At 52.7% G+C, this 24,367-nt stretch overlaps 1 protein-coding gene and 1 long non-coding RNA gene across 6 annotated transcripts in view; one reads left to right on the plus strand and one right to left on the minus strand.

Moving 5' to 3' along the window:
- Window positions 1-24,367, minus strand: part of ST3GAL3 (ST3 beta-galactoside alpha-2,3-sialyltransferase 3) — a 237,031-nt gene that overhangs the window by 3,362 nt on the left and 209,302 nt on the right. For 3 of the 5 annotated variants that reach the window (XM_027108814.1, XM_027108813.1, XM_027108815.1), the window contains 6 exons: window positions 23,465-23,559; window positions 19,867-19,930; window positions 18,888-18,983; window positions 18,427-18,613; window positions 3,364-3,510; window positions 3,039-3,185 (listed from right to left, as the gene is read on the minus strand). In XM_027108814.1, coding sequence (XP_026964615.1) covers window positions 3,039-3,185; window positions 3,364-3,510; window positions 18,427-18,613; window positions 18,888-18,983; window positions 19,867-19,930; window positions 23,465-23,559 — 736 coding nt within the window. The remainder of the gene's footprint in view (window positions 1-3,038; window positions 3,186-3,363; window positions 3,511-18,426; window positions 18,614-18,887; window positions 18,984-19,866; window positions 19,931-23,464; window positions 23,560-24,367) is intronic. The other 2 variants (XM_027108817.1, XM_027108816.1) reach the window with 1 other exon arrangement.
- On the plus strand, window positions 14,311-23,477 carry LOC113621692 (uncharacterized). Its single transcript, XR_003433273.1, has 3 exons — window positions 14,311-15,595; window positions 18,443-18,543; window positions 21,913-23,477. It is a non-coding gene; the product is annotated as an uncharacterized LOC113621692 (long non-coding RNA).

Consider the following 24,367-nt stretch of genomic DNA (forward strand, 5'->3'; position numbering starts at 1 on the left):
CTCAGGGCTGGTACATCTGACGGCCACTTCTCAGCACACATCTCCCGGGACTTCCTTGCAGTGCTGGACATTGTAGGCACTCCCTCCTTTGGTCTCCACGACCCTGCATCTTCTTTTTTTTTTGGCCACGCCGCACAGCTTACAGGATATTAGTCAGCAGTGAAAGCGCAGAGTCCTAACCGCTGGACTGCCAGAGAATTCCCCAACCCTGCGACTTCTAACCCTTCTCTACTCTCTCTCCTCCTTTATGTTTTCTGTTTTGTTTTAATTTTTTGGGTGCGCTGCGCAGCATGTGGGATCTTAGTTCCCTGACCAGGGATCAAACCAGCGCCCCCTTCATTGGAAGTGTGGAGTCTTAACCACTGGACCGCCAGGGAAGTCCTCTCCTCCTTTATGAACGCCTCTGACACCCCTCACATAGCCCGCCGGCATTCGGTCCTCGCCCCACTGTCTTCACATCCCCAGGCTCTCACTGGGCCTGGAGAATGGACTGATCAGTCAGGTGGAGGTGAAGCAACGGTGGGGCCAGGGCACAGAATGGTTCACTTGCCTTCTGAAGACACCCTGATGTGACAACAGGGACCCTACATCCAAGCAACAGCATTTCAGTGACTTCCCTAGGGTGCTGAGAGGTAACAAGAGTAAGTAGGGGTGAAAAAATTAATATTAATAGCAGTGGCTAACACGTATGGGCGCGTATCATGGCCAGGCCTCTTCTATACATCATCACAGCGACTCTTTCCCAGGCCTAACATTACCCCTTGTATTGATAAGGAAAGGAAGGTACAGAGCCAGGCTCTGAACCCAGGCCATTTGATTTCATCGCCAGCACTCAGCACTCCTCGTGGAGGTGGTGCAGCAGATGCCGTGAGCCTCAGAGCCAGACGGTTCTACAGGATGAGGAAGGGGGGCGGGGGCAATGGCCTGACAACTGAGATGTGGCAGGTGGCAGAAAGGGAACAGCCTCCACTAGGGCACCTCAGGGAAGGTGGTGTCCTTCCACCTCATTCCTGCATGGAGGCCACCTCCAGGCCTTGCTGATTGAAAATCCTAACCGTTTCTTACCTCTGTCTTCCCATCAGCACTGAACAGTTCCAGTGCAGGATCCTTCGTCTCTTGCCTAGACTGCTGAGACAGTGTCCCAACTGGTTTCTGTTCTTGCCTGGCACCCTCTAGGTCACGCTGCAGCCACACTGACCCGACTACATGCTAATCTACAGCCTAAAACTGGTCCATAGCTCCCTCCTGCCTTCGGAGCAACGTCCACGCTCCTTACCGTGGCAGAGAAAGCCCTTCGTGATCCGGCTACTGCCTACGTCCGCGGCCTCTCACCTCCTGCCTAAAACTTTTACATACAGTATATATAAAAGGAAAATGCAAGAGACCAAACATAGGAGTAAACAGAAGCCAGGGGGCAGGTAAAAGCAGTGAGAGCAGTTTGCAGTGGGTGCTGGCAGGGGATGAAGCAGCAGGAAGATATGTGAAGAGAGGCAGAGACAGAGAGACCACCAGGGTCCTGGTGAAAATGAGGCAGGGCTGGAGCCACTGCTGAGGGGCTGAGACAGGTCAGGGGCTCTCCCGGACCCAAGATGAGATTTCCACTCCTGAACCCCATTCCAGGCAACAGGAGGCCCAGCTGTAAGGCTATTTCTGGCTTCTCAAGAGATTCCCAAGTCTCTCTTATTTCCTTGAAATAACTCGAAATTACTCGAGCCCGACTGAATGAACCCAAAAAGCCTAAGACAATATGGATGGGAACGGAAGCCAAGGATGGGGATGTGAATCTCCTGGGAAACATGTGGAGTGAGAAGAGAAGACTTCTAGGATGGAGCCCTAGCTAATGCTGACTCTTAAGGGACGCACCGAAATCCAGGACACAGAGGAAGAGAATGAGAGAGCCTGGCGAGGGAAACAGGAGCAGCACTGAAATGACCGACTCAAGGGTCCAAGCAGGAGAGCGTCTCAGGAAGGGCCGGTCAACACAGAAAGTGTTTCAGAGCGATCAGAAACGACGGGACTGACTGATGCGTGTCCCTTGGACTCAGCAGCCTTGAGTCACTGGTGAACTTGGTGGGAGGCATGTCAGGTGAAGGGGGAAGCCCGGCTGCGAGGGGTGAAGGGTGAGTGGGAGTGAGGAGGGCGAAGGGGCAGAGCACCCCTGGGGCTGCAGTTTTCTCCAGTTTTCTCACGGTGGAGGGGGTGGAGGAGGGGGGGGAGGGAGGGAGGGAGGGAGGGAGCTTTGGGGAGCATAAGGCCTGAACAGTGCAGTGGGGTTGGAGATGGGCATGTGAGAGACTGATGAGCAGGGACGAGCGCTGGCTGAACCATGAGTCTGCTCGGACTCCGGGAGATTGACACTAAGAACCCTCGCCACCCAGATGCAGGAGTAGAGAAGCTGCTCAAAGCACAAGCTCCAGATGCCCAGGGTCCAGGCTGGGAGCAGCGGGAGATGAGTGGTATAAGCGAAGGGTGCTATAAGAGGCGTTTGGATTTTCCACATGGGCTGTTGCTGTGAAGGGACAGGTGCCGGGAGAGGCTAGCTGACTGGGAGAACTTAAGGTACCTGAACATATGAATCACCCGGGAAGCAGCTCTGGGTGCTAGAAAGCTTTAGCGCTTGGCCATGGGGAAGGGTGGAGGAGGTATGGGGGCATCCTGGCACGGAGAGGTAACGTCTGTGGGTTGTTTGAGGGGGTGAGGAGGTCCTCTGAGGGAAGAGGAGAATCGAAGCAGAGAGGAGGGCTGTGAGCTTGCTCCAAGATGGGCATGTGGTGGCTGGGGAGCAGCAGGGAGGAGGCAGGGGCTGGACCAGGACAAGGAGAGGGCCAGGGAGGGGAAGTTCAGGGAGAAGGACGCTTGGTGGGCAGAGGCCTGCGGGCAGGGATGGATGCCTTCCAGGGAGCTCTGAGCAGCCAGCCCCGAAGCTGGCTCGTCCCTTGGCCATTCGTTTGTACACGCGCAGTCAGAGGCTGTCCTTCCTGCTGGCACTTAGCCCTCCCTCGTCCTGCCCAGGGGCTGCCCCCCGCCCAGCCCTGCACCTCTTTGATGGCTGCCATGCGCACGGTCTCATAGTAGTGCAGGGGCGCATTGGGTGTGCTCATGTCGTAGCCGAAGCCTGCAACTGCCACCTCATCGCAGCCGTGTAGTGCCATGGTCACTGCCACACTGCCGAGGGTCGGGATGTTCTGGATGGGGGGCAAGGGGGTTCCGAGTGAGGCGGAGACCCTCAGCGAAGCTCTCCAGAGCCGAGCTCTGCTCCTGAGAACTGAATCCTCTGTCCCCACCCTGCCGCCCTGTCCTTCCTTCCCAAGGCACCTCTGGCCCAGGTCCCCTTCTCCCTCTCCCAGGATCCAGACATCTCACCCCGCGGCCCATGAGGCCGTTGTTGAAAGGCAGTCCGATGAGGGTGAAGGCGGCTTCCTGGATGAAATATGGGTTGAGGATGCGAATCTCAGGGGGTTCCTTGGGCACCCGAGTGGCCACAGATTTCCAGAAGCCATCTGACGCGCTCTGTAGACACAGCACAAGTGGGCATGAGCGGGCACACAGCTTGTGAGGGGACTGGGTGAGTGGTGGGGACCCAAAGTGTGTACAGGCTAATGAGAAACAAGGTGGGGGGCATAAGGTATATACAGGGAGCCTGGGGCATGGGGAACAAACACGGCTGGAGGACGGACGACCTGGTGGGTGCTGGGGACACAGGATGTGTGGCAGAGACGAGGTACATGGTAGGCACAGCGAGCACAGTGGGGCCAGTGTGGATGGAGGATACCAAGTGAGCTGCAGGGCGGGGCACAGGGCGTGGGGCACTGGGCTGTGCTGCTCTGACCTTGGGCGGGGGGGTCGGTCTTGGGCCACGAGGAGGACCCAACGGCCCAGCAGTACCCCTCCCCTTCGCCGCTACTGAGGGGCCCAGGAGGAGCCTGCCCTCTCTCTCCTATCTGCTCTGCTGGGCTCGCCTCTTTTCCCTTCTGCTGAATTTCCTCGCTCTCAGTCAACTGTTCTAAAGTGAACCTGAAAAATAAAGACAGAATGTGAGCTAGTATGGCAGAGCAGAAAACAACACTCCAACCCCAGTTCTGCCACCGATGGAGCTGGGTGACTTTGGGCAGGTGACAAGCTCTCTAGGCTTCAGTTCTTTAATTGCAGAATGGGATGATTCTTCCCTGAGGGATCTCAGTACCGGATGGGAAAGGCATCAGCTCTGAAACAAACCTGACACCCCAGGGTCCACTCCAGGGCCACAAATTCCTCTCCTTCTACCTCTCTCCCTTCCTCTAGTTCCCAGCCCTGCCTTTCTGTTCAGTACACGAGCCCTCCCTGGTCTAGTCCCTTGAGTATATCGCTTCAGCCACTCTCTCGTGAGCACTCTCAACTCCCTGCCCCTTGTCATTCTATTGTCCTAGCCCAGGGGAACCATGAACTTAGATCAACCCATACATCCACCTTTCCCACCCTTACAGCTGGGCTCCTGAGTACTGCTGGAGAAAGTCACAAACCAACCCTGTAGGCTGGAGAGATGTCCCAGGGATGTCCCATAGCCTATGTAAGCAACTCCTCTGTTGCTGGACATCTCAGTTGTTTCTGGTTCCCCCAGATCTGCTCCTCCTTCTGTGTTCCCTAACCTCTGCTGTCCACTCCATCTTCCAAACCAGAAGCCTGGGAATCGACTTTGCATCCCTCTTCGTCTCTCCAGCTCGTACTGTCCTACTGGTCATCTGGGTCATTTCGATTCTATTTTCTATAGAATCCCACGGATCCATCCTTTCTTCCCAAGCCCACCGCTACCACCTAAAGTCCAGGTCTCATCATCTTTCAAATGGACTGTTATAATGAGGCCATGTCCAGTGTCTGTCTTGTTGGCCACTAACCGCCCCCAGAGCCCAGTAGAGTGACTGGAAAAGTACAAAATAATTGTTGAGTTCAATTCACCCAAAATGAGTGCCCAGAATGGGCCACTTCTGCCTCCCAAACCACTTTCTGCTCTCTGCCAGAATGATCTTTCTGTATACAAACCAGATCACATCACCACTGCCCACAGGAGATCAGAGATTTTTAGCCAGTAATGCTGCCTGCTGCTCCAGTTTTCATTTCAGCCCATCTTAAGTCCGCATCTGCTGATTCGTGCCTCCATTCTTTTGCTGATGCTGCTCCTTCTGTCTCTAATGGTCTCCCCGCCTCCACCCACCTGATCCACCCTACTTGTTTCTTAAGACTCAGCATCTTCTCCTTTCTCATGTCTTTCCTGAATACCTTCATCCCAAGGTGAAGTGAAATGACCTCTAACCTTTGGGAGGTGATAAAATATGGAGTTAAGATCTGCTATAGGGGCTTCCCTGGTGGCACAGTGGTTGAGAATCCTCCTGCCAATGCAGGGGACACAGGTTTGAGCCCTGGTCCGGGAAGATCCCACATGCTGCAGAGCAACTAAGCCCGTGCACCACAACTACTGAGCCTGCGCTCTGGAGTCCATGAGCCACAAGTACTGAGGCTGCGTGCCGCAACTACTGAAGCCTGCATGTCTAGAGCCCATGCTCTGTGACAGGAGAAGCCACCGCTGTGAGAAGCCCACGCACTGCAACACAGAGTAGCCCCTGCTCACCGCAACCAGAGAAAGCCCGTGCACGACAATGAAGACCCAACGCAGCCAAAAATAAATAAATAAAATAAATGTATATAAAAAAAGATCTGCTATGCTTTGAAAGTTTGTGGCCCATCCCCGCCCCCCAATTCATTTATGTTGAACACCTAATGCCCAAGGTGATGGTATTAGGAGGTGGGCCTTTGAGAAGTGATTAGGTCCTGAGGGTGAAGCCCTCGAGAATGGGATCAGCGCCCTTACAAAAGAGGCCCAAGAGATCCCTCGCTCCTTCCACCAAGTGAGGACATGATGATTTATGAACCAGGAAGCCCTCACCAAACACCAAGTCTGCCAGTGCCATGATCCTGGACTTCCAGCCTCCAGAACTGTGAGAAACAAATGTCTGTTGTTCATAAGCCACCCAGTCTGTGGTATTTTGTTATAGCAACATGAGCTGACTAAGACAGAAGATCCTTGGGCCCAGATCCAAACTCAGCTCTGGTCACTCAACTGTGTGGAGGCCTTGGGCAAGAAAACTATCATTTACCTATGGATAAACCAGGGATACTAAGGGTATTTATCTTGTGTTGTGAGAACTCAATGAGATAATTCAGGCTGAGTGCCCAGCTCACAGTCACTGGTCAGCTCCTATCACCACCGCCATTAGCCCCAGGGCAGGGGCTCACATCCGATTCACTTCTGTGGTCCAGCAACGCAGCGCCGGGCGCGGGTGTGTAAGGGGACATGAACTCCATCCCGGCTCCTCCACTGCCCTCAGCATCTCTTCAGGCTTGTCTTCTGCGGCCTTTAATGGACTGTCTGCTCCAGCCACCCCCTCCTCACATCTCCCCGTCTCTGGCAACACCTCTCTCTCGGGCAAATTCTATCCGTCCTCCAAGCGTCAGCTCAAAGGATGGGCTTTTAGGGCCAACTTCGCTGGGTCTCAGCCCCAGTGAGATGAGACAGCAGACCCCAGACCGGCTTCCTCCTGTGCCTCCCTCTGTGTCCAGAAGTGTGTGTGTGTAAGGGGGTAAAGGTCGGGACAGTGAGACCCAGCAGGAAAGGGAACGGTGGAGAAATGGCCAAGATCTTAGGCAGAACTGGGGAGAAGCCCCTCCTGGGAGGATCAGGTGTGTACTCAAAGGAATGGCAGGTACCAGCCTGTGCTGAGCAAAGCACAGCCCCCGTCCCTTCTCCAGAGCCCAGCAGGCCCCAACATCCTCCCCGCACCCTACAACCCCGGGTCCCTGCCCACACCTGCCCACATACCCCTAAAGAGGAGGAAGGCCAGGGGCTGCTCGGGAAGGGACGGAGAGGCAGTAATGGCACAGCTGGGGGTGTGGAGGCTACAGGCTGGTTTTCATAGATATTATTTATGTCTCTTCAACTTTCACCCACTTCACAGGTACGGGACCCAAGATGAAGCAACGGGTTCAAGGTCACGTGAGAGTCTGTACCAAGATGCAAACCCAACGTCGTGATGCCAGGATGGGTGTTCTTTCTGCCACACCCTTTATTATCAGCACTGCTGTTCCCACCTCGGGAGGTCTGGGGGGGCTAGTCAAGGATGGATGGGGCCTCCCTTCTCCCCGCCAGAAGCGCTGAGGTGAGTTAGGGGTCACTCCGGTTGGTGCCCTGCATCCTGTTTCACAGAGGGGACTGAGGCTCAGAGAGGCGAGGGGCCTTGCCCCGAGGCACACACAGCTGGGGAGAATCTGAGCTGGATTCAACGTCAGAGCCTGGGTCTTTCTGTGACACGAGATTCCCTCTCTGAGACAACACCTCTTGGCTTATCCCATGTGCTTAAAGGTCCCACATGTAACCACCGTGTGAAACGGTAGGAAATTAGCTTACGATCTCAAGCCCCTTTGAGAAGCTGACAAACGCTCCAGGGTGGAGGGGAGGCTTCTGCCTCTCTTCCCATCTTTACTCTTTCCCAGGAGGGGAAACAACTCATGTGACTTCTTGGATTTGAGGATACGTGTGTCACGTTTACTAGTAGGAAATGCAAAGTCACAGGTACACATACAGCTCCTTCTGGCTCCTTGTGCCCAGGCAGCGGCGGGTACGCCAAGGCAGAGCTTGCCTCCCTGGAGCAGGCCCGGCATTCCGGTCCCTGCTCTGCTCACCTGTTCTAAAAGCGCTGAAGCTCCTACTGCCTTCGGGCAGAGAGCAAGATTGGGACGGGGTGGGAACGAGTCTTATGCTTGGGACTCAAGTCTCAGAGAGCCTGCATTAGGGCACTGGGACCCGGCACCGCTATTTTATTTTTCCCACCTGTCACTGTCCTGCTGCAGGGCCTCCTCAGGAATCCCAGGGAAAGGAGGAACAGGAAGACCAGGATCTGGCTGGGGCATCACTGTGTCAGACAAATACTAAGTAAACACAACTGCAGCCTGAACTTGACACTCACAGGGCTAAAATCTTCAGAGGCTTTCCACCACCCACTGAGACAGCTTGTCAGGATCATTAAGAGTGCCGGTCTTTTTTTTTTTTTTTTTCCTTACTCAAAAGGAGTTTATAACCCAGGAGGAAAGACAGGGCTGTGTACAAATATCTCAATACACGGTATAATTATTATGATATGAGAAAGAGCCAAAAAGAGGTTTAAAACATCTGCTGTACTTATGTAAAATATATACATAGAAGACATACCCCCAAATGTTCACATGCATAAAACTTAAAATGGGAGGAAGAGCAAGGTGACATACTAAGGAAACTATCAGTAAAATGAAGTAGAGCTTGAAAAGAGAGCTATTTACAGATGTACAAAATATTTCAGAACTAATGATTAACCTGGATTAACCAATCAACAAATACATGAGTCTCTGTTATATATAAGCTATTTACTTTCTGTACAAATATATTCTATAATATTTCAGACAACAAATAACCCTCAAAACATTGATTACCATCATACAAAAAGAGACCTTTAAGAACATCTGGTCTGGGCGGGGGGTGGGGGGGATGAATTGGGAGGTTGGCATTGACATATATACACTATTGATACTATGTATAAAATAGACAACTAATGAGAACCTACTGTACAGCACAGGAAACTCTACTCAGTGCTCTGCGATGACCTAAATGGGAAGGAAATCCAAAAAAGACGGGATATAGCTGATTCACTTTGCTGTACAGTAGAAACTAACACAACATTATAAAGCAACTATACTCCAGTAAAAATTAACTTTAAAAAATTTGCTTTCGGGGGCTTCCCTGGTGGCGCAGTGGTTGAGAGTCCACCTGCTGATTGATGCAGGGGACACGGGTTCGTGCCCCGGTCCAAGAAGAATCCACATGCCGTGGAGTAGCTGGGCCCGTGAGCCATGGCCGCTGAGCCTGCACGTCCAGAGCCTGTGCTCCACAATGGGAGAGGCCACAACAGTGAGAGGCCCGTGTACCCAAAAAAAAAAAAAAAATTTGCTTTCGGGGCTTCCCTGGTGGCGCGGTAGTTAAGAATCCACCTGCCAATGCAGGGGACAAGGGTTCGAGCCCTGGTCCCAGAAGACTCCCACATGCCATGGAGCAACTAAGCCCGTGCGCCACAACTACTGAGCCTGCGCTCTAGAGCCCATGAGCCACAACTACTGAAGACGGCATGCCTAGAGCCCATGCTCTGTAACAAGAGAAGCCACCGCAATGAGAGGCCCGCGCACCGCAATGAAGAGTAGCCCCCAGCTCGCTGCAACTCGAGAAAGCCCATGCACAGCAACGAAGACCCAATGCAGCCAAAAATAAATAAATAAAATAAATTAATTTAAAAAATTGCTTTCGGGGGGAGGGATAAATTGGGAGACTGGGATTGACATATACATACTACTGTATATAAAATAGATAACTGATAAGGACCTACTGTATAGCACAGGGAACTCTACTCAATACTCTGTAATCACCTATATGGGAAAAGAATCCAAAAAAGAGTGGATATAGGTATATGTATAACTGATTCACTTTGCTGTACAGCAGAAACTAACACAACACTGTAAATCAACTATCCTCCAATAAAAAAACAAAACAAAAAAAAACCCCCAAAAAACAAAACAAAAAAGAACATCTGGTCTAATCCCCTCTTACAGAAACCAAGGCCCTGAAAGGTTTGTCTTCCTATCTAATCCATTTCCCCCAAGGGATCCAGCGACCACCATTCCTCCACACTGACTCCGACTTGAATGCTCACTCTCCCTTGATGGTTCCCTCTCCCAGGTCTCCAAGAACCTAGCAACACCAGGCCTGTGGCTCCTGTGCAGACCCGTCCCACAACTGCCTCCCCCACCTTCCTCAGCCCCCCGCTTGCGGATTGGGCTGCCCCAGTAATTCTGTGGGTCGGCTTTTGAACCCTAACTACTATCTCTGTATCCCTCAGAAAGTTCTTCACCCTTTCAAAGTCTCATTATCATCATCTAAGAATATGGGAAATCAGACTGGCTCCTTCTTCATAGTGTTTCTGTGCCGTGACAGTTACAAGTCACACACCTCACGTGTGGCACAAAGGCAGCTCGTTAGCTTCTGCTATTGTTAGTCCACAGGACAAAGTCCAAGCTCCTTGATGTGACTTTGGCTGACAAGACCCTTCACCGTCTGTCCCCTGTCTACCCAGCCTCACCTCCAGCCATTGCCACCATGTCCGTCAAGGCTCAAACCCCTAAGATTTGTGGGGCTAGGGACAAAATTACAAATGGATGTCCACATACCACATGTCTAAGTTTTAGATTCCAAATATGTGACAGTGACAGTGATGGTATCAAGCTGTTAAATATATTCTATCCTCCCCTGAAAAACCATCTGGAAGGCCAGGTTTGAATTGAGAATTCTGACTCCCGGAGACCCGTGCTGGCCCATGGTGTAGGGAGAGCTAGCCCCAGCCTGCCCTCCCCTTCCCTTCCCACCCTGGTCCCATCTCACGCTGTGGGAAGTACTGTGCACACGTGTGCGGACTGCCCAGCTTAGACATCCAAGTTCGGCTTACAGGCTCTGCAAACATCCCTCCTTGGACTTTGGAGTCTACACAGGGAGGTGTATTCTACCCTCAAGAGGACAGAAGTGGACTTGGCACTGCTGGGGCAAGAAATTCTGAGGTCTCCAGTACCTGGGGATGGTCTAGCAGGGGAGGATGTGACTGGGGTGGGCATTTCCCTCTGAGCCCCGAAGAGGGGCTCAGCAAGGCAAGCACTGACCTTCTCAGCAGGTGCTTGCCACTGCAGTGAGCACAGTGTGCCAGGGGCTGTCAGTGCACTGTCCCAGCGGCTCCTTGCAGCAGTGTATCTGGGAGCCACCCCGAGAAGTTTTCACCATCCCCATTGTACAGAAGAGGAAAATGAAACTCAAGAGACGGGGCCTGAGGCAGAGGCATCCGTTCCTGGTACTGAATCCAGTGCTGTTTCAGCGGCCCCACCCACACCAAAGCAGCAAGAGTGGGAGCGGCTGTGCTGGCTGGTCCAGGTGCCCGCAGCTTCTGCAGGGTCACTGGGCTGCTCCTTTATACTCCGTATGCTAGTTGAACCATACTTTTCATAATAAACCCCTTAGGTTATATTTGAGTTTGGCCATTATAAATAACACTATAATAAACATCTTTGTAGGCAGATTTTTCCTTCCCTTGGGTGATGGCTCCTGGTGCCAAGTGTCATTTCCTTTCCAAAAAGCTTGTCCCCAATTACACTCTGACTCGTAGCCTTTGAGAGCACCTCTCACTGCACTCTGGCCAGAATCACGTATTATAATTTAAACACATTCTCTGAAGACATGATAGGTAATAACTGGCATCCTGTCGCCTTCACGTGAATTTTCTGACTGCCAGGAAGGTTAAACATGTTTCTGTTGTTTACTAGTTATATTGCCTTCTGTGTGATCGGTTCAGTCTCCTGCTCATTAACTGCTGGGGTCCTAATGGCTTTCCTGTCAACTTTCATGATGATAACCATTTGTCATATTTCCTAAACATACTTTTCAAAGTTTTGTGGTATCCAGTCTTTTTTGGTTGTTGTTTAAAGTGTTCATATATTATCAAATCTGATTTTTCCTAGCACTTCTGTCCCTTGAAAGTTCTCTTCCCTCTAGGGCTGTGATTTCTATTCTACTTTCTTCAAAAGTACTACTTTCCTTTGGCTGTATTTTTATATTTTACTTTTTAGTCCATTTGGAATTTATTTTGATGCATGCTATGAGGAGAGGGTCAAAAACCTTTTTGAAAGCTATATTTGGAAAAAGCAATGAACAAGAAGAGGAGTCAGTTTGGGGCCGGCTGTGTGATATCAACAGACAACTGAACGAGGCAGAGGCCAGGGACTGTTCAGTTTTCACTTTTTTTTATCAAGGAGAATGATCTCGGAACCTCAGAAAGAAGATCAAACATGGATCAGAAGAGAGAGGTGCCCAGGAGAGGCAAGAGGGGAGCAAAAGGACGCAAGGGTCCGAATCTAAAAGAATGATCTCTGGGGCAACAGAGGAGGGAGGCGGCCTACTTGTGAGGAAAGAGCCCCCACTGAGAGTCAGAAGATCTGGGTTGGAATCCTGACTCTGCCCCAAGTTCCTGCCTTCCTCTGGGTCTCAGTGTCCACAGTTATTTATTCGTTTACGCATGCCAACTCTGTCTCAAACACAACACTGCAGGCGGCGATGGGCTTACAGAGATAAACAGGACAGTCCCTGCCCTCCAGGGGCTTATAAGAGTTGATGCATAAGAGAACCCTTATGCATAACAGAGTGATGAGTGTCTTGGGAGCTCAGAAGAGGAGCACCTAATACAGCCTTGGGAAGGGAAGCAGATAAAACATGGAGGTGTGAAATGGGCATAGACTTTGGTACGGGCAGAGTGGAGAGTAATTTTGGGTGCAAGAAGGAGCGGTCAGGACAAGGAAGGGGTTGGAGGGCCCAGAGCATGGAGCGCTATGCTATGGAGTTGGAATTTTACCCTGCAGGCCAGTGGTTCTCACACTTGAGCCTGTATCCAACTCACCTGGAGGGCCATTAAGCAGACTGCTGGGCCCACCTCCAGAGTTTCTCATTCACAGCCTAAGGTGGAGTCCCAAAATGCACTTCTGACAAGTTTCCAGGTGATACTGATGCTACTGGAAAGGAGAAAGCACTCTGAGAACTGCTGCATTTGGACAACGGGGACCCATTAAGCAGGAGAATGAACCAACCAGATGAACCAATCATCACTTTAGGATGATTCTTTTGGATACAGGTGTGGAGAATGGATTAGAGGGAGGCCTGATTGGATGCAGGGAGATAGGAAGCTGCTGAAATAATCCAAGGAAGACATTTTTAAAAGGGAGAACCACAGATCTGGAGGCTGAATGACTGAATAGAGAAGGCAGAGGAGATGGAAGAATTGAGCATGCTTCCCAGGATTTGAGCCATGAGTTTGTAAGAATCAAGGACTCTCCCTAGAACTTACCATTGCGTACGGTACACTGTAAATGCTCACTGAATATCTGCTGATAAGTCGTTCCTTTAAAGTGAGGCAAGGTTGAGTCCACTGGATTTAGAATCAGAAGGTCACTGCCACAGAGGGATAGGTTTGGAAGACAGAGTGGAGAGCGCTGAGAAACAGAAGGGGGAAAACATGGAGATACGTATCGTGGACAGCTGATGACTCTTCCCAGAAACTTGAAAAAGAAGGGAAGGAGAAAGGGTGAATACCAGCTGAAGAGGGGGCTTTCTTTCTTTCTTTTTTTTTTTTTGCTGCGTCGTGGCATGCGGGATCTTAGTTTCCCGACCAGGGATTGAACCCGTGCCCCCTGCAGTGGAAGCGTGGAGTCTTAACCACTGGACTGCCAGGGAAGTCCCTGCGGCTTTCATTTTTGAGGTGAGAGAAATGAAAAAAAAAATAGCTGAACAAATTTGTAGATGTGAGAGGAAGATCCAGTAAAGAGGTAAGAAAAGAGATCAGTGAAAAAAGACAGTTCCTGAGAAGGTGGGAGGAGATGGCATCCAGAGCTGGGTCTGAGTTCACCTCTATCACTTAACTAGTTGTGTGATCTTAGCAAGTAACTCATCCTCTCTGTGCCTCAGTTTCCTAAACCCCGAGATGGGGATCATAATAGTATCTATCTAACAGGGTCATGGTGAAAACTGAATAAAGGAATTCAAAGAAAGCTGGCAAACTGAAGATCTTAAATGACATCTATGATGAGGATGGTGGAAGGAGGAAGAGGAGGAAGAATAACAGGGATCGTGAGGTAAGTAAGCAAGAGGCTCTGGATGACAGTGATGAAGAGGAGCACAGGGGATGATGCCGTGAGCCCCCGTCCCTGAGCATCTTTCCTCGTGGGGGAGGAGCGATGGGCAGGATGCAGGAGGGGGAACGTGCAGGGAGTCTTCCTGGCCCTCACAGGGGATAATGGATCTGTGAAAAAGAGCTGTGTCCACTGGCCATGGCTGCAAAGGAAATGGTATCCAGGAGAGCTTGTCTCAGAGGCCTGGAAGGGAGACTGTGGGGTGCGCAGCATCGAGCTGGCTCAGCAGAGGCCTCGTCAAGCAGTAGGAGGCGACAGTGTCTGCCAGCCTCACCATGCTTTCCAGGTGCCCTGCACGGAGTCTCCCCAGAGGCAAGGTTGTGTCCACACCGAGCCCATCCTAAGGCTCTGCATCCCTCTCAGGCCTGGACAGAGCACAGGTTTAGGTGCAGATGGATGTTCAGGCCCTGTCTCAGGCCTGGTCCAATAAGGCCTCACATGCGGGGACCTAGTGGCCATTTGCCTTGTGCTAGATTGCTAGCCCACCCCTGTGGCCTTTCACCAGGTGGTCCGTGTCTCTCCTTCCTCTAGGCCTGGCCTCTGACCCCCGCTTTTAGGTTACTTCCTAGGTCAGGCCCTACAGTCTAGACAAAGACTTCACTCCCTAGCGCAACTGGGCTTTTCTAATAGCACCACCACCAATAATAATAATAAAATAATAAATAGTATTCATAATTGCCACAGACAGAACTTACTAAGTGTCAAACACTGTGCTAGGTGCTTCTGTACTTCATCTTGTTTAACTTTTAAACCAACCCTGAATGATGGGTAGAACTACTCCTGCTTTATGAAGTCTAAGGGGCCTAAGTGATTTGTCTAAGAACCCAGCTAACAAGTGACAGGGTCTAAATTTAAACCGGAGTCTGTATGACTCCAAGGCCTAAGCTGCCTTCTCCTCTTCAACCACCGTTGTCTCTCAGATTCAAGGGCCCAGTCCCCCTGGGTGTGAAGTGGGGCCCTGGCCGGCCTCTTAGATCCCTCCGCCTTCCCCAAGGAGTGAACAAAAGCTGCAAGGTCAGGCCTGGGTCAAGGCTGTCCAGGGGCCAACCTCTAGCCCTTGTCCTCTCCTCCCCGCCTGCTGGGTTGGAACCACACCCACCAACCCAGCCCAGGCCTCAGGCCCAGAGGCCACTCAGCAGTGAGGCCAGCTTTCCGGGGTTTCCCAAGTGAGGACAAGACGATTGGGAAGGCAGCTCCCCGGGGCTCTGAAGTGCTGGGTCAGCAGCATCCTGGGGCCCGGTGGGGGTGTCTGGCAGAGGCAGTGGACACAGCACGAGAAGCTCTGCCTCTCACATGTCCCGTCCTCTCCAGGTCCCAGGGCTCCGTCCTCAGGACCACAGACAGGGCGTCTCCAGCCTTCATCAAATGCTAGGAGGAGGATGCTGAGGGCACAGCACCTACTACACTGCATTATAACTAGTTCGGGGACTGTCTCTCCCATGAGACTGAGTGACTTTCTGTTTCCAGGGAGCAGCATAGTGACAGCACAGAGAACACCTGACGATGCCTGGCAAATGAGTAAGCGCGTGGAGGGGTGGAGCCAGATGTGCCTCTGAGAAGAACTTCACAAGAGCTGGAGGCCGCCCCTCCCTCCATGGCCCACATATACCTGCATCTCCGTGTCCCCAGCTCCTCCCCTCCCCCTGACCTCAGCTTCCCCGCTCAACAGTCCGCTGGTGCTCCTCTGAGCTGCCCCGAGGCCTGCTGGGAACTCCTCCACCTGCTTGATGACTTGGCCTCCTGGGATCTGAGAGATAAAGGGCCTTTAGAGGTAACTTGTTTAGAGTTAGCTGTGCTACTGCCCAGCGAATCAGGAAATCAAACAGCCACAAATGGTGAAGAGGACAGCTCCCATGTGGATGAAGAAAGCATGGTCAGCCCTAGGACAGGCTGTTTTTGGGCTGTTTGGTCTTCCTTTCCTATATCTTTCCCTTTCTCATACCCTGTCAGGACTCCTGGGAATCAGGAAGTTACACAGGCAGTGAGCGACTGCTCACATAGCGAGCGGCAGGCAGCGGCCCTGACTGAGGCCTAATACCTGTCCCAGCCCTGCCCAGCTAGGCCTTGGCTCCCAAACACAGAGCTGCCTCCTGCCAGAATTCTGCAGGTGAGGCTCCAGACAGGTGCAGAGGGCTCTCCAGTAGGCCAGGGGCTGCATGGTTAGAAACATAACTGCAGGAGCAGGGCAAGCCTGCAGCTGGGCACCAGACAGGAGGGGGCCTGGAGAAGCAGCCTCTCCCACATTTACCTGGGTCTCCGACGCCAGAGAAGTGAAGCAGGGCATGAGAGAGGTCCTGCGAAGGCATTAGCCCTGGGCTTGGGGTGGAGGAGGGCACTACAGAGGCTTCCAGGGTAACCAAAAGGGCCTGGCTGGGCCCACTCGGGCGAGGCCGTAGGCATCACTGGTTTTCCTCTGGCAGCTCACTCTAAAGGCCCCAATTATCTTTGACTTTGGAGTCAAGGAAGCCTTATGAACTTCAGAGGACTCCTTCCCAGCTCCTCTCTCCCCTTTCCACTCACATCTCCCAACCCCGGGAAGGAGTCCTCACCAAGGACCACGGGGCTGGTCCTAGATCCCTGGGCATGGCCGCAACAGGACACAGACATCGGCACAATGAGCATGTGCCTGAGCACGGCCCACACCTCTTCATCCCAACTGCTCCAGTTAGTTCCTTGAACAGGCCTGCCACCAAGGCCAGGCCAGGCAGTAAGGTCCTGAGTCTTTCGGGGAGAAGTGAGGCCCTGCTGTCTGCTCCCTGAGTGGCCTGAGTCTTCCAACTCTAGTTGGCTTCCTTCCTTTTCTTCTTTCTTTCCAGACTCCCTTGGATGACTTGTAAGAGTCTTGAATTAACTGTCCTTGGTGTTCTTGGAAGGACCATGTGACAACACCCACCTGGCTGGCCCTGACCCACCCTTTGGCCCGGCCTCCTGATATGGGTCGCCTGTCCTATCCCAGTGTGCCCAGCAAGAAGCAGGATCTGGTGTTTGAGCCAATTCCAGATCATTTGTGGTGGCTGGGCATTGAGGGGTGAGAAAAGCAAAGGGGATCAGGGCCCTGCCCTCCAGGAGCTCCTTTGACAGGTGTCGATGAGCAGAGGAAAGGATATGCCAGGAGGGGGTGGGACGATGGGCAGAAGGCAGGGTGAGGAAGCAGCCCACAGGCTCTCTGGGGTTCCCCGGGGCAGACCCAATTTCCTCCCATTTCTCCCTTAAAGGTGCCTACCTGTGATCCCAATTCTCTTGCCTTCAAGACAAAGAGAAGGGCTCTGAGGACACTAGATGCTCAGGTCCTAGGGTTCTGAAAACGGAGGGGTGCCCCCTCAGCCCCCACACGCCGCCTACTGTGCATGGGCAGCTGGTTTGCTCGCCGCTGGGGCTGGCTAAGGTCAAACCCTTTCCTCCCCTCTGGGGACGCTGGCTGCCACATTCAGCCTGGCTCTGAGATGGGCTCCCCTCTCCCCACTGTCCCACCTACCTGAATTTCTGGACCTGACTTCTGTCTTCGCTCTCGCTTGCTACCTACTTGACACTGCCTGCACTTGGCCTTGCTTGGGAAAAGGCTGTGGAGTTAAACCAAATTGCACTGAGACGTCCATAGGCAGGAGGAGCTGTTCCAGCCCCCCAGCTCTCCTCTAAACCTCCAGGAAGAACAACTAGCTGCTCACTGTAGGCGGAGCGCTGTCTGTCATCATTCTCCTCTGTAGGAGGCTTGGGTGTTGGAAGATGAATGGCCTGAACTCTGCGGCGCCCCTCCCCTGGGGTGGCTGGTGACAGCTGGTTGAGGGGAGAGGGGGAAGGAGCCTGGACAAGTTGGCCCAGGGCTGAGAGACAGAGGACTCGGGAGGGGCCTCACTGGGTGGTCCAGTAAGGAGCAGTCTGACCCTACTTGGCCGTATAAGCTCTCTTAAGAAACGGGCCCAGACCCTTGTCTGCCTAGACCAATAAGTACAGAACCTGGCCATTGCCACAGTGGAACCAGACTCAATGGCAGGTGGGGGACACAACCACAAGTCAGTGGTAAAAGCAGAGAGTGGAGAGAGGTCAGGACTTCAGGTTTGGGAACTGGCACCCTCAAGTTGAGGGGTCTGCTATCCCTGTGGAATGGCCCCAGGGTCCAAATAAGGCCTTCTTCCCCTGGCTGGGAATGAGGGGGGACCCACACGACCACAGTTAGAGAGACCTCACAGAGGGTAAGAGGGACTTGGGGGGCAAGTAGAAAGTGAGGGCGGGGGTTGTGAAGATCAGCAGTAAAGCTGGGTCTAGCCGGGTGACAGCTTTCCATACCGGGGGGCTGAGGCCAGGGAAGGGCCCACAGGGTCTGCTGAGGAGGCACCTGGGGTCTGGCTAGAGAAGGCTGAGGACGGACCTGCAGCCTGGGTCTCTGGAGGCAGGTAGCAGATAGCAGGCACATCAGCTCCCGGAGTCTGGGCCAGTGGCCTTGGCATCTCCTGGCCTCTCTGCCCCCTGGTTGCATCTGGGTCCTTGACGCCTCTTTTGAAAGGTTCCTACTTGTTCTCTGCCTGGTTCAGGGAAAGGGGGCTGACTGGGAAGCTGGGCAGGGCCAGGGCAAGAGGGGAAGGAGCTGCGGCACAGGGAGCTCACCACTCTCTCCTTGTAGACGATGTATTTCAACCACTTGAAGTCCTGCCACTTGAAGCCAGCGAGGACAAAGAGAGAATCCCGTTCGTATTGCTCGGGCCGCTGCATGGCACCCTCAGGGTAGGTGATGCGCAGCGTAGTCTTGCTGCCCACGTCCTTCTCAAAGCCTTTCACTGGTGCTGAGTTCAGTCTGCAGAGAGTGGGCCCAGTCAGAGACTGCCTTGGGCTCACTGCATGTGGTCTGTAGGCCTGCGTGTGGGGAGGCACCATGACCCCAGAATACCCCAGATGCAGAGGACAGGGAGCCCAGGCCTTGGGCTTTCCGTTCCAAAGCCCTCCAACCCAGGGTTCTTCTTGAGGCTTCTACTGACCTCCAGCCCAATGGGCCAGATGGACAGACAGTTCTCAGTGGGCTCAGGGACCAGGACATGAAGGTGCCTGAGGCACTGCTTTGAGGAGCTCACCTGACCACAATGTCGTAGTCATCAATTCGTGACCCCAGAGACTTGTTGGCAAGGACACCTCCATTGCCCACGATGATGCAGCGGCGGCAGCTGAGGCTGAGGGGACAGACGCAGAGACCTCTGGAGAGCTGTCCACCAGGTCTCCTCTCCCCCTGCCCCTTTGGCCCCTGACCCCCATGCCCTTGACCAGGCACGGGCTGGGACAGAGGAGGCGGACCAGTGAGGTTCTGGCAGCATTTCTGAGAGGCCGGAACCACGCTGCGGAGAGCTAGGGCTCTCAGATACCCCTGGTCCCTGACACTTCTCCAGGGAAACATGGGTGTGGAAGGGGCTTGGGCACTAGCTCTGGGGTGGTGAGGAAGGAGCTCTGGTAAGATGGCATTCTGGGTTAAAGACTCCCCAAGGGTTAGTGGGTTTGGGCCGCCTTCAGAGGAGAGGGAAAAGTGGGCTGAGCTTGAGGGCTACGCTAGAGAAGCAAGAACAGAGGAATGAGCCTGGAGGCTCCAGGACTCAAGGCTGGACTTATTTTTAACTCAGAAGCCCCCATGCACCCAGTAGCCAGCTGAGAACCCTACTCACTTTGCTTCTCGCACCTCTGACCCTGGGGCTTCCCCCACCTAGGGTCTGTTGGCTTCAGAGCTGTCACTGCCTCCTGGATTTAAGCCCCTTTGGCTGCCCCAGCACCCAGCCACTCAGTCCCAGTGCTGAGCTGATCCCAGCCCAGGACGTTCAGTTCTTTCCCTCAGATCTCCGCTGCCTGAGGACTGAAATGTCCTGCCAACTGCTTATAGCCCACGGGGGTGGCCAGTCCAGTGCGGTGGCCCCACTTCCCTGCTCACCCACCCCAGTGTGTATGCGTGTGTGGGTGTGTGGGTGTGCTGGAGAATCTGCCCAGGTCCAGGGAAGGCCAGCTGGGCCTCAGCCCCTCTGCACACGCTGGGCAGCCGAGGCGCAGGATACTGGGCAGCGAGTGGCTCACCTGTCCAAGGCAGGGGTCAGGCGGTACTCTTTGGTGACGGACAAGATGGCTTTGATCAGATTATCTGTGGACAGAGGAGGGAGGCAACTGTTAGAGGGTCACTTAAGGGTTCCCATGAGATGTTTGCTGATGAGCCGATTTGAAGGCACGTGGTCCTGGGGCTAGGGTGGACGTGAAGGTTGGGGAGGGAGCTCCGGACACAAGGCTGGGCCACTGGCCTAACTTTCTCCCTGAGATAGGAGATGGAGGCAGGAGAAGAGGCGGCACACACATCTCTGCCTGGAGCCAGCCCCCGGCACCCGCGCACAGCTCCTTCCTCAGGCTTCCCTGGCCCTTCCCTGGCAGTCTCGGCTGGCTGTCGGAGGCTCTGCCGTCAGGCCCTGGGACATGCGCCCCCAGGCGTGGGCCTTGCCTGGCAGCTGGGGCATCTCAGTGTCCCCCAGAATGGCAATGCCGGTCAGAGGCAGAGACCATGTGCTCACTTCTGTGCCTCCACCAAGCAGACACCAGGAAGCAAACAAGGAGCCAACCAGTGGTGAAGAGCTAGAGTGCTCCCAGCCAGCTCCCTGGGCCAGGCCGCTCCGCCTCATTTTCTGATACCATCTTCCCCTCCCTTCCTCCCTCTAACACTGCTGACCTCTAATCCTGTTCTTGCCAGGCTGTCTCTACCTCCTTACCTCTTCAAGCCCTGTGGCCTGGCGTCTGCCCACCTGCACTCCGCTCAGGCTGCCCCTCAGCAAGGGCCCCGTGACCTCTGTGCTCTCAGATCCCGTGACCATATTCAGACCTCATTCTTCTTGACCTCTCTCTGGTTTTGGCAATGATGACTGCTCTCCTTTCAAACTCTGGTATAATGAGAGCATTATAATATAACAGATAATGGTATCAGCCTCGGACTCAAATCCTGGCTCTGCTGCTTATGAGCTCTGTGACCTTCGATAAATCGCTTACGTTCTTTGAGCTTTAGTTTCCTCATCTTCCAAATGAAGATGGTAATTCCTGCTGTGTAGAATTGTTAGGAAGACAAAAAGGTAATGTACATAAAGACCTAAAGATAAGTAAGTCGGTACAATCACAGTGAAAAGCATCTTAATATCAAGTAAAGATGTAGCTGTGCATAGACTAAAATCTTGCAACTCTACTCCTAGGTGGAGAGCATCAGAAAACTCACACATTTGTTTAAGGAGACTTGTACAAGAATGTTCATTGCAGAACTGTTGGTAATAGCGAAATGTTGGAGGCAACCTAAAAGTCCACCGAAGGAGGGCTTCCCTGGTGGCACAGTGGTTGAGAGTCCGCCTGCCGATGCAGGGGACACGGGTTCGTGCCCCAGTCCGGGAAGATCCCACATGCCGTGGAACGGCTGGGCCCGTGAGCCATGTTCACTGAGCCTGTGCGTCCGGAGCCTGTGCTCCGCAACGGGAGAGGCCACAACAGTGAGAGGCCCTCATACCGAAAAAAAAAAAAAAAAAAAAAAAAGTCCACCGAAGGAAAATAGATTAAATGTGGTACATGGAATACTACACAGCAGTTGCAAAATCAGTGACCTAGAGTTATGTGTACCAATACAGATACATCTGAAAAGCGTAAGCAAAAAAATCAATTTGAAAAATACACACACACAAGTACGATATACGATACTGTTTGTAAAGTGCAAAAACCATGCCATATATATATATATATTTTTTGGACCGGGGCACGAACCCGTGTCCCCTGCATCGGCAGGCGGACTCTCAACCACTGCGCCACCAGGGAAGCCCATCCATGCCGTGTTTTAAACAGATATATAAATATGCTGTAGAAATATATAAACAGGCATGGAATGACAACCAGGATACTGGTCTCCTGGAGAAGGCGGGGAACGGAGGGGGACGGGCTACACAGAGCTTGAGTCGTATCTCACGTTTTATTTCCGAAGCTGGGTACGAGAGTACGTGGGTGCTCATTATATTATTTTTTATGCTTTTTTATATGCCTGAAATACTTCATGTAAAGAAAGGATGCCTCTGAAATTAAACACAGCAACCTCATAATTTTTTTTAAAAGATGGACTGGACGACACTGTCAGATGCAGCCAAGATGTCAAGTTAGGGAATGAAAAGCATCCTTTGGATCTCCTGGGGGCACTGAGCAGTTTCACTGAAGTGGTGAGGGGAGAAGATATTCTTCAAGAGTAAATGGTGAGTAAGAGGAGACAGTTGGCACGGGCAATCTTTCTAGAAGTCGCATGAGAAAGCGTAAGGAAACAAACCTTGAAGGAAATGTTCTGTACTAAGTGCCTTCAGATACACTTCATGGTGGGCCTCGGGGAAGGTCACAGATCCCTTCCTTTACCCGCCTCCAATTTCACGTCTAAGGAAAAGCGTACTGCTGCTCACTGGCCAAGGCCAAGGGTGTGGACTGGGCTTTTGTTTTCTAGGAGGGGAACCTGAGCAGAATGGTCATAAACTGTGGGGTGCTTTTTCTTGCTGGATGGTGGGCTGTGTATCGGGCTTTCCTGCCCTTCATGGCTTAGCAGGATCCGAATCTTGAGTGAGGATTTAGGAGCAAAGTTAGGCTGCTTGGCTACCTGCACCCATGAAAAAGGAGTTCTTCATGGGGTTCAACCCAACCCATGAGATTTGTCCTTGGAGGTTGAAGGTCAAAGCTCCAGTTCAAGAGTACCCTTTTGCTGGCCACTGTCTTTTTTTCAGGGAGGCGTGGGCCAGCTAGGTAGAGGGTTCAGGCGTTCTTGAGTCTGCTGGCCAAATGATATCACCCCTTTAACCGTTATCTTATTTAATTCTGACCACAACCTAATACAGTGGTATTATTCTCTCCATTTAACTGATGAAGAAACTAAAGCAAAACATGTTAGTAACTTGTCCATGGTCACAGCTAATAAAGAGGTAGTACTGGGACCGGAGCCTTCTATGTCTGACGCTAAAGCTGAAACTCTACCATGCCATGAAATAGGGCAGTAACTTGACACGGAAAGAGAACTGTAAAACTCTCAGGGATGGGAAAGTCTTATGTCAGGAACTGCATGGGTGAGGTCCTTGAGGCAATAGAAGGGGACAGTTCTGAGAGTATAGGGGGAAAGGTTAGCCTTGGACAGGATAAAAAAGGACTGGAGGGGAGGCTAGGTTAAGGTGAAAAAAATCAGAAGGGGATGATGGAGGGCCCTGGGGGCAGCCGTCTGGATGGCCTCTATTTTCTCTGGGATTTCCCCCCTCATATCTAGTCCTCTAGCACTGCTGTCTCTGGTACCCGTTTTGTGTGATCTCACAGCACAGTGTTCTTCCCTCATCAGAGTCCTTACTGCACTCCAAGTACCTGTGTCTGCATTAGACTGGAACTTTTTGAGGAGAGGAACCACATCTGTCTACTCCACTGTTGTGTACCTAGCCCCCGGCAAAGTGGTGGTTTCTGAGTAAACATTCCACTAAAGAAGTAAGAAAAAAGGAAGGACAGGAAAGAGGGAGAGAAGGTAGGGCATTGTTGAGAGGGGTGGATTCCCAGCAGGGAGACTTCTGAGGGTACAGCCCTGTCCTGACACTGGGGAGGTAGCTTGGGGGATGAGATGTTAATGTAAAGTGGGGCAGGGTTCCCAACATACCTTGACCTTTGATCCCAAAAGGCGGCACAAATTCCCGGATCCTAGCCCACTTGCGGAAGGAGTCATCCAGGAACATGGGTGCTGGCTTGGAGAACCTGGAATACAACAGGGCTGTTGAGAGTCCCAGAGTGCACTAGGCTGCAGTGCTAAGTGGCTTTCTGTCCATCTGCCTTGGCTGTGGGTCCGCCAGAAGCCATCCTCCATGTGCCAGCATCTCCTCCCCACTCCAGCCTGCACATTGGGTAGCTGCTGTGCGGGGTCTGACAGATCCGGTTCAGTGGAGCCTGAGTGTGGAGGAGCAGGCCTGGCCAGTCCTTATGGGGCCAGCTGTAGGAGTGGAGAGGCAAGATGCACACCGCAGGATCAGCATCTCAGAGCGAGAAGCTCCCTGGGAGGTTATCCACGTGCGCATCCATCAAATAGTCACTGCTCGGGCTTCCCTGGTGGCGCAGTGGTTGAGAGTCCGCCTGCCGATGCAGGGGACGTGGGTTCGTGCCCCGGTCCGGGAATATCCCACATGCCGCGGAGCGGCTGGGCCCGTGGGCCGTAGCTGCTGAGCCTCCGTGTCCGGAGCCTGTGCTCTGCAACGGGAGAGGCCACGACAGTGAGAGGCCCGCATATCGCCAAAAAAAAAAAAAAAAAAAAAAAAAAAAATAGTCACTGCTGCCCACGCTGTTCCTGCAATCTGGGAACATGGTGATGAGACACTGTCCAGTGAGCAGAAAAATACCCCAAAATGCAGCCCGTGCAGAGAGACAGAAGTTGGGAGAGAATTCTGGGAGGTGGACCACCCAGGGTGAGGAGGAAGGAGAATTCACGGTGAGAGGGCAAAGCAGGTGAACAGTCATAGGAGTTAGAGGTTTGACAGAAGAAAAAAAATCACAGTATCCTGCAGCGGGGAGG

The sequence above is a fragment of the Aethalodelphis obliquidens genome, unplaced genomic scaffold (assembly GCF_003676395.1).
Source record: "Aethalodelphis obliquidens isolate GAN/ISIS:26980383/991018 unplaced genomic scaffold, ASM367639v1 scaffold9, whole genome shotgun sequence".
Classification (NCBI taxonomy): Eukaryota; Metazoa; Chordata; class Mammalia; order Artiodactyla; family Delphinidae; genus Aethalodelphis; species Aethalodelphis obliquidens.